At 40.4% G+C, this 18,541-nt stretch overlaps 1 protein-coding gene across 2 annotated transcripts in view; it reads left to right on the plus strand.

The window, feature by feature from the left end:
- Positions 1-18,541, plus strand: part of LOC126457045 (protein tramtrack, beta isoform-like) — a 197,830-nt gene that overhangs the window by 152,893 nt on the left and 26,396 nt on the right. The window contains exon 6 of one of the 2 annotated variants that reach the window (XM_050093033.1): positions 17,269-17,328. The exons of the other annotated variant lie outside the window; for it this stretch is intronic. Within the exon in view, the coding sequence (XP_049948990.1) occupies positions 17,269-17,328 (60 nt within the window). The remainder of the gene's footprint in view (positions 1-17,268; positions 17,329-18,541) is intronic. 2 annotated transcript variants of the gene reach the window in all.

Below are 18,541 nucleotides of genomic sequence, written 5' to 3' on the forward strand. Positions count from 1 at the left end.
TACCATTCTATGACAAAATTACATATGTTTTGACTGAAGCACTTTCTTCATTTCACTGCAGATGACACTGTAATCGGAGGAATAGAAATGAGTACACAGTCATAATTTACGACATGCTACTGAACACATATCTGTTATTTGGAGAACAGATGTGCCGGTGGACTACTAATGTTGCAACCGCAGAAGGAAAAATTGGAATTATCCTGATTTATGGAGAATGTAGGGGAAATGCTAAGACTGCCATTGCCATGTATGCGAAGTGTTTTCCAGGAAAAGCTCACTCTCATTAATTTTTAAAAAGATTATGAATGCCTTTATGTTTGATGGCGACATACAGGCCAGAAAAAGGAAACGAAGCAAGCATGTTACAGGAGAAGCTAATAAAACAGCTGTACTAGTGGCAGTCCACTACAAACTTTTGGATAAGCACCCGACAACTACACTGCAATTCCAGTATGTCCATAGGTAGTATTGTCGCAATACTGCTTCATCATAAGTATCATCCATACAATGTGTCATTGCATAAAGGACTTCATGGCGCCGATTTCCATAACTGGGTTGTGTTTTGTGAATAAGGATGTCATCAAATGCAGATGGCATCCTCATTATTTGCCAATTTTTCTGATGAGTCTACATTCATAAACTGTTTTAGCATTAACCTGGAGTGTAGACAATCCACACTCGTTACAGCAAGGTGACCGTCAATGACCTTCTCAGGTTAATGTTTGGTGTGGATTCATGGAGAACAAACTCATTGGTCTGTAGTTTATCGATGGCACATTCAATGGACACAAATATTGAACATTTTTGGAACAGGAACTACTGGTACTACTGCAGGATGTTGCCCTGGATGTTCAACAACATATGTGGTTTCAGCATGATGGTTGGCCAGCGCATTACACAGTTGAAGCACAGGAAGTATTAGACCATGTTTACACTAGTCAGTGGACTGGCAGAGGTGGCCTTTTTAATTGGCCCGCTAGATCGCCAGATTTCTTTCTGTGGGGATGTTTGAAAGATAAGATGTACCAGCAAGAGCCAACCGTTCATGAAGACATGGATGAGCACATCAAAAACGTCTGTGCTGACTTGCCCACAGATATGCTTCTGTCCTGTATACGGTGATTTGAAAAGCAGATCACTAAATGTATTGAAGTTGACACTACTATGTTTGGACACTTATTCTAATTGGAAAAAAGAGTAGCATTTGTCTTGAGCCATGGCGACAGTGGCACGTCGAGTAGTTCCCTGTTTGATACGTTGGACGAATACAACATTGCAAATGATGTTTCCAATAAGAAGTTATGAAACACTAGCCTGTGCTACCCTTACAGCATGGAGGTGGGCTCCCACGTGCCATTGGATATTCAAGGGCCATTAAGTAGCATGTTGTAAATTATCATTGTGTACCTATTCCTATTTCTCTGAATACAGTGCTATCTGTGGCGAAATGAAGAAAATGCTTGAGACAAAACGTTTGTAGATTTTGCTGTAAATTATAATCTGCAGTAAAAAACGGGCATTCCCATTGAAGATTTCAAAGTTGCCCCCACCACTCATGCACGGGGTGGGTTGGGGGATCGAATGTGCAATCATTTAGTGTCCCCTTGTGAGATAAACAAATTGGAATTATAACTTTTTTGATCCAATGTGTAGTTTTCAAGGTATTTTGATGTCTTGATTAAAAATGAACACCCAATATGTATGTGAATGACTTCCACTTAATAGACAACAAGCAGAATTGGTACTTTTTGCAGGCAGTATTAGTGTTATAATATATCCCATTTAGAGAGAAAGCACCAGAAGAGGTGGTTAATCATATTTTTCAAAGAAGTATTCAGTGGTAGACTGGAATCGATCATTTCTACTAAAATACGAGGGTCACTCCAAAAGAAATGCACACTATTTTTTTGTTTTAAATCCATCTTTTATTCTACATATTTGAAAGTTTTGCAGTGTGTAGATACATCCTTTAGGAACAATATTTTCATTTTTGTACATAATTTCCATCCCTCTGAACTGCCTTACGCCATCTTGGAACCAGCGCCTGTATACTCGCACAGTAAAATTCTGGACCAACCCATGTTGGAGCCACTGTTTGGTAGCATGCACAAGGGAGTCATCATCTTCAAACCTTGTTCCACAAGAGAGTCTTTCAGTTTCCCAAAGAGATGATAGTCACATGGAGCCAGGTCAGGACTGTAAGGTGGGTGTTTCGGTGTTGTCCATCCGAGTTTTGTGATCGCTTCCATGGTTTTTTGACTGACATGTGGTCATGCATTGTCATGGAACAGCAAAAAATCCTGCTTTTGCCGATGTGGTTGAACACGACTCAGTCGAGATTGATGTTTTTTTCAGTGTCGTCACATATGCATCAGAATTTATGGTGGTTCCACTTGGCATGATGTCCACAAGCAAGAGTCCTTCGGAATTGAAAAACACTGTAGCCATTACTTTTCAGTAGAAGGTGTGGTTTCGAATTTTTTTTTTTCTTGGGTGAATTTGCGTGATGTCACTCCATTGATTGCCTCTTCATCTCTGGTGAAAAATGATGGAGCCATGTTTCATCACCTGTCACAATTCTTCCAAGAAATTCATCTCAACCATTCTCGTACTGTTCCAAAAGTTTGCTACGTACCGATTTTCTTGTTTCTTTGTGAGCCACTGTCAACACCCTGGGAACCCACCTGGCACAAACCTTTTTTAACACCAACACTTTCAGTATTCTGCAGACACTTACTTCCCCTATCCCAACGTAGCGTGAAAATTCGTTCACTGTGATGCGTCTGTCAGCAGTCACCAATTCGTTAACTCTTTGCACATTGTCTGGAGTGTGTGCAGTATGAGGCCTGCCGCTGCGAGGACAATCCTCAGTATTTCCGTGCCCACTTTCATCACGTAACCTGCTTGCCCACTGACTAACTGTACTGTGATCAACAGCAGCATCTCTATACACCTTTTTCAACCTCTTGTGGATGTTTCCCACTGTCTCGTTTTCACAGCACACGAATTCTATGACAGCATGTTGCTTCTGACGAACGTCAAGTGTAGTAGCCATCTTGAAGACATGCTATGATGGCACCACTCATGGGAGCAGGTTGAACTAAGTTTGAAAACTAGCAGGAAGGATGTATCTACACACTGTAAAACTTTCACACATGCAGAATGAAAACTGTATTTTTACAAAAATAGTGTGCATTTCTTTTGGAGGTGACCCTCGTATACCATTACAGCTGTGTATTTCATAATGCAGTTCTTGATATTAAGTGGTTCTTTGGAAATGGATGCTTCCTTAATTTTGAGAAAACACGTTATATTCAGTACTGTACAACAAACAGTTGCAACAACAATTGATGTAATACATGAACTGGAGTCAGTAGATAGGGTAGAATACTCAAAATTGTTGGATGTAGATATTTACAAAAACTTGCTGGAAGAAGCATATTATTGAGCTTCTCAAATGATTAAGTTCAGCTAATTTTACTGTTCATATAATTTATAATCTTGGAAACAAACGAATCAACCTCTTGACATATTTTACATATTTCCACTCAATAATGTCTTATGGAATAATTTTCTGGGGTAACTCATCATGTAAAAAGAAAGTATTAGTTGCACAAAAGTGAAGAGTAATTGGTGTTCGTCTGCAGTCATCATGTAGGTACCTCTTCAAGGAGTTAGGCATTTTAACTGCACCATCGCAATACGTATATTTACTAATGAAATTGATCATAAATGATCCATCACAATTCGAAATAGTGATGTCCACACCAACAACACTAGAGGAAAAAATTACCTTTTATTCCCTTTATTATAGTTGTCACTAGCTCAGAAAGGAGTTTAATATGCAGCAACAAAAGTTTTTGATCATTTGCCAAATAATATAAAATATCTGACAGCTAGCAAAGCAAGTTTTAAATTTAATCTAAAATCATCTATAACTCTTTCTAGTCCATTTAAGAACTTGTAAAAACCTATTTTTTAACTATAGTTGCATGAGTAGGACTGAAAAATTGTGTGTTCATTAATATTAGCACTAAACTTGTGTACCTTTCTGTAAACTGATTCAATCCGCGTCATTTCGATAATAGAATTGTTCAAAAGATCTATAGAACATGTACCTAACTAACTACTACTTTTTGCCACATACCAGTCTTGTAATGACCAAAGTGCCAAAATAAGAGACGATTCATGTGGATGCTTCCCAACATGTTCCTTCAATTTTTTTTTAATGTTATTGTCACAATGTAACAACAGTAAAGTCCAAATCAAAAGCCATGGTTGTCAATTAAGCACAACAGGTGGCATGTTCATTACTGACACCAGCTTACAAACAGAACAGAGCAGAGCAGAGGTGAATTGAACACCTGGACAGAGAGTGCTGCTATATATACAAACATCAAATGTTCCACAATATGTGAATGTTTCAAACACAAGAAATTCTGAGTATTGTCCAGAAATGATAACAAGTATTTGCTGGTAGTAATATTTGAATTGATTACCAATAACAGTAACCTTGACTCCACAAAGCATGCAGCACAGCTCGCAGCAGTGCTCTCTGTCGTGGAGAAACGTCAACCCACTGTTTCAGAGGTTCTCATTGTAGCCGACTACAGCGCCCTGGATCTAGGTCTTGTCATTGGTCATCTGTATGACATCAGTGGAGGATTCCCACATTCTGATCACGTTGTCACATCCTCTTCAGTATGATGAGCATTGAGGGAAACCTCTGAACAAATCTTGTTTTCTTGACTGAGAAGCCCCCATCATTGGTCTACATCACAGGGCTGAAGTAAGTCTTAGTATAGAGGACATGGACGATTTGTCTTCTTGATGAGGGGACATAATCCTTGATTATGACAAGTGACAAGGCCAGAGTAGTGCTTCAGTAACTTTCTGATAGTCTCATGTTCCATACAGATGTAAAAATCCATAAGAAGTCTCTCAGGCAGTGTCTCACTGGCCGGTGCTTGACATTATAGCACTCTTCATCCTTCTCCTCGGCATGCAGGGTACATATGCAAGACATCTGTCTTGCTTCTTTGGTCCTAGTGATGAGGTGTTTCACGTAGTCATTCTTAGTATTGTCCAGTGGTAACAGGAACAGCATATCAGTCACCATTTTGGCCCCAATCTCTCTGTTCTACATCAGTTTGTGTGGGGTGCATATCAGGTGACATCTTATTAAAGCAGTTGTCAGGCTGTTCATCTGTGTGTGATGGGCAGTTGTCATTCTGTACATTTGTGTTGTGGGTGATGTCACAACATGAAGTTACCTTAGATACTAGTCTTGACTGAAAAACTTGTCCATGATCGGGGATTATCAAAAGGAGTGCTCCTTGTTTAAAAATTACATTTGTAAGGGCCTTGCAAATTTCGGTGCTTCAGCAGTCGGCAAAGTTTTTTTATTTACATCATAGTGGATGTGGTAGACAGTGCAGACTAGTATCCACTGATTCCCATTTGTCAACTTTGGGTACCTCCCCAAGGGGTCAATGAGAGTTTAGTGAATGGTACTGCATCAGGCAGAATTGAAATCGGATGCCCTGGAGGTAACTGCAGCATGTTTTTCTATCACTGACATTCCTTACAGTGGTTAACATTGTGTTTAATGGATTAGTAGAGACCTGACCAGTGATACTTGTGTCTGATTCTGTCTGAAGTCTTCATGAATCCCATGTGACAAGATGTTGGAGTGTCATAGAAATACTTTGGGATAGCCGGCCATAGATGAGCCGGGATGAGGAGTAACCATTTCTGCCCCCACTGGATCATAGTTCATCTTATAGAATGTTCTGTTTATTAATTGGTATTTTCCTTTGTTCAGGTTCTCTGCCTTGAAGATGTCTATTGTTTTCAGCAATGCTGGATCTTCCCTCTGTCCAGCAGTGTCATGTAATCTGGCAGTGACTGATGTTTCGTCCTCACTTCTGTGTTCTGCCAAAGGATTTCTTGAAAGATAGTCAGTGTTTTTTGTTTTGCACTGTGACATTGTACTCCTGAAGCCTCAGTGCCCAGTAACTTCATGTTGTTACATCATCCACAACACAAATGTACAGAATGACAACTGCCCATCACACACAGATGAACGATCTGAGAGAATGCTTTAATAAGATGTTGGCCTGATGGGTCCATTAGGCTAGTCAGCCAGCATAGAGAATGGTGGTCTGTCACAGCAGTAGATGGTTTGCCAAATAGATGTGGCCAGAATGATGGACCAAACATCTCTAAGGTACTCTTTCTTGGTAGCAGAGTAGTTCGTCTTGGACCTGGAAGCATAACCCATCACTTTCTTGAATCTGAACTAAAACTGTACCTATCCCATACCCACTAGAGTCAGAGTGAAGTTCTGTCTCTGCTTTCGTGTCATAAAATGCTAGGACTGAAGTTGTCAGCACCTCCTTAAGGACATGGAAAGATCTTTCTTTTCTTATACCTTGTTCCAGGAAAGTTTGGCCTCTACCTGCTATAGTTCTTGCAAGGGACATGCCTTGATACAGAAATCCTTTAGAAATCCCTGATAATATGAGCACTTTCCGAGAACTTTTCACATCACGAATGTGTTGAAGAGCTAGAGATTCAGTTACTCCTCTTATTTTCTCTGAATTGGTACATACCCCATTACCACTGACTAGATGCCCTAATACTTTTATTTCATGGGCGAAGAAAAGACACTTTTTCAGATTCAGCAGAGGTTTGCTGTCTGAACAAACTTCAACATAGCTGTCAGGTGGCGTAGATGTTCGTCAAATATATTCGGAAAAAAAAGCAACAATGTTGACCAGAAAACAAAGACATATCATCAATTTAAGGGCATCATATGTTTGAAGGTTGCTGGAGTGTTGCATAGTCCAAACATCATAACTTTAAACTGATAGAGGTGGTCAGGTGTTATGAAGGCAATCTTTTCCTGGTCAGCCTCGTCAATCTCAATTTTCCATTATCCTACTACAAGTCCATAGTTGAGAAACATTGCTCTTTTCATGCGGTTTAGTGTCCCTTCAGTATGTGACAGTGGGTAGATATATTTTTTCATGATTTTGTTCGGGTGTCAGTGGTTGACACTGAAATGCCATGGAGCATCTTTTTTCCTCACAAGGGCAATAGGAGAGGGCCAAGGATTCTCTGAAGGGTCATTGATGTCATCTTGCAGTATCTTGTCCACTTGGTCCCCAGAAATCCATCATTCAGCCAATGACACCCTATGCGAATGCTGGTTTTACCATGGGCTGTTTGGTCTGTCTTTTCTCCTCTCTGAATTTGAAAGCATCCAAAGATTGGCACAGAATGACTAACACTCACTAACGTTGTTCCTCGGCCAGGCCAGATCCTATTGGCATTTCAGTGGTAGCCTCCTCCATTGTGTTGCTTGTAATGGTAGCAGAGCATGAGTCTTCATCAGTGGCACTGCACGCTCCTTCCTGGATCAAGCTGTTTCTATGCACATACCTTTAGGAACCAATCGTAGCAGCTCTTGACCATTAGTGATCCAAAGTACCCATTCCCCTTGATCACCTGCAATGTTTATAATAATCACTGGCATGTACATTACTTTCGTGAGCCCAAGTAGCTTTTATCAATTGAATAAAGTTTTATGGTTTAACTGAGCGTCTGAGTTGATGACTGGAATTCATCTCATTGAAGAGAGCATGATAACAACATCTTCAGTCACGAATCTGGAGTTCCAATCTTCCACAGTCTATGACTGCTTGTGATACCTTCAAGGAGTCCCATCCTGGTTACGTTATGTTAAAATGACAAATTTGAAGGACTGTGTTCTGACATTGATAGGTATTCTTGTAATACACGTTCTTGTCACCTGAATGTGTTTCCCATTTGCTGCATTCAGCACAGTCGCTTTTATATTGCAGAACATAGTCTTCTTTAGCTGGCAACGATATGCATTCAACATTAAAGAAGAAAAAGTCCTGAGTCAACTAGTGTTTGTACAGTTTGGCCACTAATTATTACATCAATGAAATTTCTGGTATCTTGGTAATTGTTGTCCATGGAGGATTTTTATCTCCTCAGATGGCTGCCTCCCTTAGTTTTCCTGAATTCGATGGCTAGATAAGCAGCTTGTACCTCTGTACAGTGACTGTGACATTTCCACATGCTTTTGGTTTCTGGTGTATGACTGGCATGGAAGAAGTTATGCTTGATGGTAAGCTCTTAGCCAGTGTAGCTTAACAAATTCCAGCGTATCACTTACAGATTTTATGTTGTTATTCTGTTACTTACAGTCTGACTGTTGCCAACAGGTTGTACATTCTGTCATACTGTACAGTTGCAGCAGAACATGACCAAAACTTTGTCTAATAACAGATGTGATAGTTTCTTGTGTTCCAAGTACATAGTAATTGCACCCTTACCCAAAGATTCCATTGGTTAGAACAAATGAATTAACACTGTTGACTGTTGTTGTTGTTGTTGTTGTTGTTGTGGTCTTCAGTCCTGAGACTGGTTTGATGCAGCTCTCCATGCTACTCTATCCTGTGCAAGCTTCTTCATCTCCCAGTACCTACTGCAACCTACATCTTTCTGAATCTGCTTAGTGTATTCATCTCTTGGTCTCCCTCTACGATTTTTACCTTCCACACTGCCCTCCAATACTAAATTGGTGATCCCTTGATGCCGCAAAACGTCTCCTACTAACTGATCCCTTCATCTAGCCAAGTTGTGCCACAAACTCCTTTTCTCCCCAATCCTATTCAATACTTCCTCATTAGTTATGTGATCTACCCATCTAATCTTCAGCATTCTTCTGTAGCACCACATTTCGAAAGCTTCTATTCTCTTCTTGTCCAAATTATTTATTGTCCATGTTTCACTTCCATACGTGGCTACACTCTATACAAATACTTTCAGAAATGACTGCCTGACACTTAAATCTATACTCGATGTTAACAAATTTCTCTTCTTCAGAAACACTTTCCTTGTCATTGCCAGTCTACATTTAATATCCCCTCTACTTCGACCATCATCAGTTATTTTGCTCCCCAAATAGCAAAATTCCTTTACTACTTTAAGTGTCTCATTTCCTAATCTAATTCCCACAGCATCACCCGACTTAATTTGACTACATTCCATTATCCTCATTTTGCTTTTGTTGATGTTCATCTTATACCCTCCTTTCAAGACACTATCCATTCCATTCAACTGCTCTTCCAAGTCCTTTGCTGTCTCTGACAGAATTACAATGTCATCGGCGAACCTCGACGTTTTTATTTCTTCTCCATGGATTTTAATACCTATGCTGAATTTTTCTTTTGTTTCCTTTACTGCTTGCTCAATATACAGATTGAATAACATCGGGGAGAGTCTACAACCCTGTCTCACTCCCTTCCCAACCTCTGCTTCCCTTTCGTGCCCCTCGACTCCTATAACTGCCATCTGGTTTCTGTACAAATTGTAAATAGCCTTTCGCTCCCTGTATTTTACCCCTACCACCTCCAGAATTTGAAAGAGAATATTCCAGTCAACATTGTCAAAAGCTTTCTCTAAGTCTACAAATGCTAGAAACGTAGGTTTGCCTTTCCTTAATCTTCCTTCTAAGATAAGTCGTAGGGTCAGTATTGCCTCACGTGTTCCAACATTTCTACAAATCCAAACTGATCTTCCCCGAGGTCGGCTTCTAATAGTTTTTCCATTCGTCTGTAAAGAATCCGCATTAGTATTTTGCAGCCGTGGCTTATTAAACTGATAGTTCGGTAATTTTCACATTTGTCAACACCTGCTTTCTTTGGGATTGGAATTATTATATTCTTCTTGAAGTCTGAGGGTATTTCGCCTGTTTCATACATCTTGCTCACCAGATGATAGAGTTTCGTCAGGACTGGCTCTCCCAAGGCTGTCAGTAGTTCTAATGGAATGTTGTCTACTCCCGGGGCCTTGTTTTGACTCAGGTCTTTCAGTGCTCTGTCAAACTCTTCACGCAATATTATATCTCCCATTTCATCTTCATCTACATCCTCTTCCATTTCCATAATATTGTCCTCAAGAACATCGCCCCTGTATAGACCCTCTATATACTCATTCCACCGTTCTGCTTTCCCTTCTTTGCTTAGAACTGGATTTCCATCTGAGCTTTTGATATTCATACAAGTGGTTCTCTTTTCTGTGAAGGTCGCTTTAATTTTCCTGTAGGCTGTATCTATCTTACCCCTAGTGAGATAAGCCTCTACATCTACATCTACATTTATACTCCGCAAGCCACCCAACGGTGTGTGGCGGAGGGCACTTTACGTGCCACTGTCATTACCTCCCTTTCCTGTTCCAGTCGCGTATGGTTCGCGGGAAGAATGACTGTCTGAAAGCCTCCGTGCGTGCTCTAATCTCTCTAATTTTACATTCGTGACACCCATGACTATTACATTTGTCCTCTAGCCATACCTGCTTAGCCATTTTGCACTTCCTGTCGATCTCATTTTTGAGACGTTTGTATTCCTTTTTGCCTGCTTCATTTACTGCATTTTTATATTTTCTCCTTTCATCAATTAAATTCAGTATTTCTTCTGTCACCCACGGATTTCTACTAGTCTTCGTCTTTTTACCGACTTGATCCTGTGCCGCCTTCACTACTTCATCCCTCAAAGCTACCCATTCTTTCCCCCATTCCTGTCAATTGTTCCCTTATGCTCTCCCTGAAACTCTGTACAACCTCTGGTTTAGTCAGTTTATCTAGGTCCCATCTCCTTAAATTCCCACCTTTTTGCAGGTTCTTCAGTTTTAATCTACAGTTCATAACCAATAGATTGTGGTCAGAGTTCACATCTGCCCCTGGAAATGTCTTACAATTTAAAACCTGGTTCCTAAATCTCTGTCTTACCATTATATAATCTACCCGAAACCTGTCAGTATCTCCACGCTTCTTCCATGTATAGAACCTTCTTTCATGATTCTTGAACCAAGTGTTAGATATGATTAAGTTGTGCTCTGTGCAAAGTTCTACCAAGCGGCTTCCTATTTCATTTCTTACCCCCAATCCATATTCACCTACTACGTTTCCTTCTCTCCCTTTTCCTACTGCCGAATTCCAGTCACCCATGACTATTAAATTTTCGTCTCCCTTCACAATCTGAATAATTTCTTTTATTTCATCATACATTTCTTCAATTTCTTCGTCATCTGCAAAGCTAGTTGGCATATAAACTTGTACTGCTGTAGTAGGTGTGGGCTTCGTATTTATCTTGGCCACAATAATGCATTCACTATGCTGTTTGTAGTAGCTTACCCACATTCCTATTTTCCTTTTCATAATTAAACCTACTCCTGCATTACGCCTATTTGATTTTGTGTTTATAACCCTGTAGTCATCTGACCACAAGTCTTGCTCCTCCTTCCACTGAACTTCACTAATTCCCACTATATCTAACTTTAACCTATCCATTTCCCTTTTTAAATTTTCTATCCTACCTGCCCGATTAAGGGATCTGACATTCCACGCTCCGATCCATAGAACGCCAGTTTTCTTTCTCCTGATAACAACATCCTCTTGAGTAGTCCCCGCCCGGAGATTTTAATGGGGGACTATTTTACCCAAGAGGGCGCCATCATCACTTAACCATACAGAAAAGCTGCATGCCCTCGGGAGAAATTACGGCCGTAGTTTCCCCTTGCTTTCAGCCGTTCGCAGTACCAGCACAGCAAGGCCGTTTTGGTTAGTGTTACAGACCCGTCAATCATCCAGACTGTTGCCCTTGCAACTACTGAAAAGGCTGCTGCCCCTCTTCAGGAACCACACATTTGTCTGGCCTCTCAACAGATATCCCTCCGTTGTGGTTGCACCTACGGTACAGCTATCTGTATCGCTGAGGCACGCAAGCCTCCCTACCAACGGCAAGGTCGATGGTACATGGGGGGGGGGGGGGGGGGGGCGCATGTTGACTAGGCATGTCTAAAACTGCAACACATGCATTGTGCATCTGTATTGGTAGCTTCTGGCACTGACGAAAACCAAGGCTAGCAATCAATAATGGAATGAATTAACACTGTTGACTAGGCATGTCTAAAACTGCAACACATGCATTGTACATCTGTATTGGTAGCTTCTGGCACTGATGCAAACCAAGGCTAGCAATCAATAATGGAATGCCTAATGTACAAAGAGACTGTTGCACATATCCAAAGGGAGAGTGGAGTTGGGCCCCTAAAAGAGTTTTGCCTCCAAACACATCTCCGATGTTTGTCATGTTGGAGGCGTATGCAACATTCGTCGGTGAAGAGAATGTGATGCCAATCCTGAGCAGTCCATTCAACATGTTGTTGGGCCCACCTGTAACGCGCTGCATGGTGCCGTGGTTGCAAAGATGGATCTCACCATGGACATTGGGAGTTAAGTTGCGCATCATGCAGCCTATTGCGCACAGTTTGAGTCATAACACTACGTCTTGTGTCTGCATGAAAAGCATTGTTCGACATGATGGTGTTGCTGCCAGGGTTCCTCAGAGCCGTAATCCGTAGGTAGCAGTCATCCATTGCAGTAGTAGCCCTTGAGCGGCCTGAGCAAGGCATGTCATCAACAGTTCCTGTCTCTCTGTATCTCCTCCATGTCCGAACAACATCACTTTGTTTCACTCCGAGACGCCTGGACACTTCCCTTATTGAGAGCCCTTCCTGGCAAAAAGTAACAATGCTGACATGATCAAACTGCGGTATTGACCATCTAGGCATGGTTGAGCTACAAACAACAAGATCCGTGTACCTTCTTCCTGGTGGAACGACTGGAACTGATTGACTGTTGGACCCCCTCCGACTTAATAGTTGCTGCTCATGCATGGTTGTTTATATCTTTGTGTGGGTTTAGTGACATCTCTGAACAGTCAAAGGGACTGTGTCTGTGATACAATATCCACAGTCAATGTCAATATCAGGAGTTCTGTGAACTGGGGTGATGCAAAACTTTTTTTGATGTGTGTTATGAAAGTTGCTACTCACCACATAGCGGAGATGCTGAGTCGCAGGCAGCACAACAAAAAGACTCTCGCAATTAAAGTTTTTGGCCATTGGCCTTTGTCAACAATACACACACACACACACACACACACACACACACACACGCACACACACACGACTGCAGTCTCAGGCAACTGAAACCACACTGGCAGTGTGGTTTCAGTTGCCTAAGGCTGCAGTCTGTGTGTGTGCGTGTGCATGTCTGCGTGCACGTGTGTCTATTGTTGACGAAGGTCAGTGGCTGAAAGCTTTAATTGTGGGAGTCTTTTTGTTGTGCCTGTCTGCAACTCTGCAGCTCCACTATATTGTGAGTAGCAACTTTCCTTCTCATAATATTGTTATAATTTAAAAGATGAATTGTTTGAGAATCAATAAAATTATTTGTCCCCAAAAAAAATGTTTATTTTCAATGTTTTTCATACTGTCTGTATGGGACCAAGGTCTACAAACCGACTTCATATGTTTTTCATATTAAGTGATCTCCATTGTCATCAACCAATAACCCTATGCAGATACTTTGTGGCAACATAGCAACAGTAATGCTAATCTCAATGTTTTATAGCAATTCGATAGTAGTGCAGATTATTTTCAGTGAAGTGTACTGTTGGAACATAATTTGTACCAGTCTTATCCCTAATTATTTTATATATAATTAGTGAACCCATAAATGCTTCACAGTTGCTAAATATGTATGGGAATTTACATATACATCCTAATCTCCCCCTCCCCCCTCCCCCCTGTCCATCTCGTCAGTCTCTCCATTTCCTCCTTCCACATCTATATGTCCATTTCTCCCCCTCCTACTCTCTGTCCATCACCTCTTCCCCCTCTCACTGAGATTGAGCCATGTTTATTGTAATTGCAAACAAAACCTTGATTGAGAATTGAACTTGCTTGAAATGAATGAGTAAATAGGTTGGGATCCTTGGTATGCAGGGTGTGAGAGACATCCTGAGAGATCTCCCCAGCTGCTGGATCTGTGAAGATAATAGCTTTAGTGACATTATTTCACATAATTTTAATTTGTGAATGGATGCCAGTAGAAAGTTTCAGACTATTCAGATTACATAGCAATATTCTAATCATAAGCCAATAAGCCATAAAAAACAGCTTTCCTAATATGTAAGTTTTCAGTTAAAACTCTCCTTGAGGAAGAAAACAAAACAGCACATTGTTATGTATACATTTTTAAAAAAAAATTATATATACAGAGAAACAATTTGTTTTATTCTTTAAATGTGCTGCTTTCATAGTAAAACCTATTGCAGGACATAAAACTAAACCACACTTTTTCACAGTGACATACAGCACAGCACTGCATCTTATTTCTCATAGTTTTAACAGGAAACCTGTACATTGTTGTTTAAGAAAATATATGCATCCAACTGTGTACTACAGGATCACATAAAAATTTGAAGTGCATCAGTCAAGAATATATTGAGATTTTTGCTAAGTGTGTTCCCCTTTATCTGTTACATATATTAAAAAATAAATCACTATTCCCATCCCAGTGTTTATTAGAGTATCATGTAGAAATATGAAGTCAAATTGGTCATGAATTTGCGAGATTTTTGCTAATATCATTTACCCTTTGTATATTATGAATATACAGGCAATGGACAAAAATATGGAAACACCAAAAACACAACACTCTACCATCCTAATATAGCATGGGAAAAACATTGGCATTCAAGACAGCTTCCAGTCATCTCAGAATGGATAAATACAGGGCCTGTATTGCTTTGGAGGGAATCCTATACAATTCTTCCTGCAGAATAGTGGAAGTTTAGGTAACAATGATGGAGATGGATAGCAATCATGCACTCTTCTCTTAAAAGTAGACCACAAAGGCTTACTAATAGTGTGATGTAATGGTGTTGGCCAGTGGAGATGTGATAGTTCATCCAAATGCCCTCAAAACCAGTCCTGAACAATGCGATCTGTGTGAACAGGCCGCTGTCATCTTGGAACACAGCACCACCATTGGGGAACAAACATTGCACCATGAGTTGGGCCTGATCAGAGTGGTCACAATCTTTGCCAGTAATGCAACCTTGCAGAGCAACTTTGATCCCCATGGCATACTGTGAAATGGCTGCCCGATCATCACCGAATCCCTCCATGTTTCACTCTAGGCACGTAAACCTGCCAGAAGTTGAAGAACTGTGAAACAAGACTCATCCAACCATATGACTCTCTTTGATTCCTTCAAAGTCCAGGGTTTTGCCATTACTTTTTTCTGTTATGGGCATTTGCAATTCCCAGCATATGGAACTCCCTTCTTGTTGATTTGGTGATAACAGGCTTCACAAGTGCAACATTCAGCTCTGCAGTGACTTTTGCAGCTGTCTTTCTTATTTTTTGTCACAATCCTCTTCAGTGACTATCTGTCACAGTGACTCAACACACACTTTCGTCCATGTTGTTACTCAGCGAATGATGTTGTTCCACTCTCCCTGTATGCGATATAAATCTTTGATATGCTGCATTTTGAAACACCGAACACTTTGGCTACCTTGGTTACAAAAGCATCCACCATACGAACATCAACAATCAGCCCTCATTCGAATTCACTTAACACCAACTTAATGCACTCACAACTACACAGAACACTGTTACGACCACAACTGCCTCTTGCAACATATTCAGAAAACTGCACAGGTGTCTTGCATAGTCTCATACAACAATACAACCTGCAGACTTGGCTGGCATTTGCATTTATGTTCAAGCATGTATTTCTCGAGGTGTTTCCATATTTTTGTCAAACCCCTCTATAGTTATATTATTTAATACACTGAAGCCCAAAGAAACTGGTATAGGCATGCGTATCAAATACACAGATACGTAAACAGGTAGAATATAGTGCTGCGGTTGACAGCATCTATATAAGACAACAAGTGTCTGGCACAGTTGTTAGATCAGTTACTGTTGCTGCAGTGGCAGGTTATCAAGACTTAAGTGAGTCTGAACGTTGTGTTATAGTCAGTGCCCGAGCGATGGGACATGGCATCTCCGAGGTAGTGATGAAGAAGGGATTCTGCTGTACAACCATTCCAGGAGTACACCATGAATGTCATGAATCTGATAAAATATCGAATCTCCAACATCTCTGCGGTTGGAAAAAGATCCTGCAAGAACAGAACCAATGATGACTGAAAAGAATCGTTCAGAATGACAGAAGTGCAACCCTTTTACAACTTGCTGCATATTTCAATGCTGGGCCATCAGCAGGTGTCAGCATGCAAACCATTCAATGAAACATCTATTGATATGGGCTTTCAGAGCTGAAGGTCCACTTGTGTACTTTTGATGACTGCAAACATATTGCCTGGTCGGACGAGTCTTGTTTCAAATTGTATCAAGCGGCTGGACACGTGTGGGTATGTTGATAACCTCATAAGCCCATGGACCCTGCATGTCAGCGGGGGACTGTTCAAGCTGTTGGAGGCTCTATAACGGTGTGGGGTGTGTGCAGCTTGAGTGATATGGGACCCCTGATACCTCTAGATACGACTCGGAAAGCATCTCATCTGATCATCTGCATCCATTCATGTCCATTCTGCATTCCAATGGACTTGAGCAATTCCAGCAGGACAGTGTGACACCCCAGACATCCAGAATTTCTACAGAGTAGCTCCAAGAACACTATTCTCAGTTTAAACACTTCCATTAGCCACCAAACTCCCCAGACATGAACATTATTGAGCATATCTAGGATGCCTTGCAACATGCTGTTCAGAAGAGTCTCCATCCCCTCATACTCTTATGGATTTATGGACAACCCTGCAAGATTCGTGGTGTCAGTTCCCTCCAACACTACTTCAAACATTAGTTGAGTCCATCCCATGTCGTGTTGCGGCACTTCTGCATACTCGTGAGGGCCCTACACAATATTAGGCAGATGTACCAGTTTCTTGGGCACTGCAGTGTATATTAAGAAATATATAGCCTATTCCCATCCAAATTTTTATTAGAGTATTGTATAAAAATTTGAAGTATATCAGTCAAGAACTTTCCGAGATTATTTCCCTAATGCTTTCTCTTGAGTCTTTCATGCAAACGCGCGCGCGCCACACACACACACACACACACACACACACACACACACACACACACACACACACACACACACACCTCCCATGTCCATCTAAATGTTTAGAATATCATGTAAAATATAGAAGAAATCAGTCAAAAACTTTTCGAGATTTTTGGGAAACCAGTTTTCACTCTTTACATATTAGTATAGATAATTTATAGCTCATTAATAAATTTGTTCTAATCTAGCACTTTTAATTGTTTGTCATATTTTCTTAGGAAGCTCATTGTCAGATGCAGTGAATATTAGTAAGGACAGTAGCTATGATCCAAATCAAGGTACGTAAATCTTTTTCTCCCTGGAAGTCATTTGATACAGTTAATGTATCTTTTGACTAGTTTGAAATTATTTTACTTCAGTTATGTTTCTTCTGTAAGCAAAATATGAAGATGACTGTAAATTGTACAGATGAAGCACTCATTTGCAGTGATAAAGCTGTTAATGTGATGTGCCTACAACAACAAAAGTGAGTGATGCATTTTGTGCGAGAAGAGACAGATAATACTTCAGTGTGGAATCAGTTTGCTCTCTATGTCCCTTATCAAATGCTCCAACTGTTACTTTTCCTGAAAACAATGTGCATTGAATCATGCCATAAGTAGTGCCTCTGACACTCTCAAATAATTGGTATACACAGAACATCATTGTCCTCACTTGTTTGACTGACATTTGTTGTTTTTCTTTTATGTACCAATAATGAAGACTGCAGTAACAAAAAACCATCATCACACACTAACATGAAAAACATTGCTGAATATTGAACACACACCCGAAGTTCATAGAATAGAAGTAGAATGACTATGGGCTGATAGGCCATTGATACGCTTCGTGTTGCTTCATTGCTCCACCACCCACCTTGTCATACATTCACTCTCTAATGGTGAACTACTTGAGATTCTCCCAGGAAAAAGAAACACTTACTCATAATAAATTTGACAGTTCCCTCTAACCCTAGGCTTCATCTCAAAGAGCTGTGTAATCTCATTCTTGAATAATTGTACATGTGATATGTTGATATGTTAGTGAAGGTCTGCTTAAGAAAATATATATGCCTCTAAAATTGTCAACCTTTTTTGCTGTTTTCCCCTTTCATGTTAAAACATTCTTTACTTCTTTCTTTGTTTTCTTTTCTTCTCTCCCCCCTCCCCCCCTTCTTCAAAATTCTTTTGAGAAATTTACTTCGTAAACTTACTGAACATTCCCTTTATCACTCTTCTTTCTACCAAGGTAAGTATTCATGGATCTGTACCAGATACTGTGGTAACATATTCCTTCTTTTTTTTTGAAGTTTTTCCGTAGATTTATCCTGTTCTTTCCAGCATTTATTTAATCTCTTGTTTATCAGCTCAATTAATTTTTAACATTATTTTCTAGTAGCACCATGTTCAACATTTCACAGGTAGGGGAAAGCTAGCCAGTATACAAGTCCATTTGTAATCTAGAATCAAAGCAAATGTCATCAACAAATTGTGCCAGTGCAGAGAAAGTTCC

The sequence above is a fragment of the Schistocerca serialis genome, chromosome 2 (assembly GCF_023864345.2).
Source record: "Schistocerca serialis cubense isolate TAMUIC-IGC-003099 chromosome 2, iqSchSeri2.2, whole genome shotgun sequence".
Classification (NCBI taxonomy): Eukaryota; Metazoa; Arthropoda; class Insecta; order Orthoptera; family Acrididae; genus Schistocerca; species Schistocerca serialis.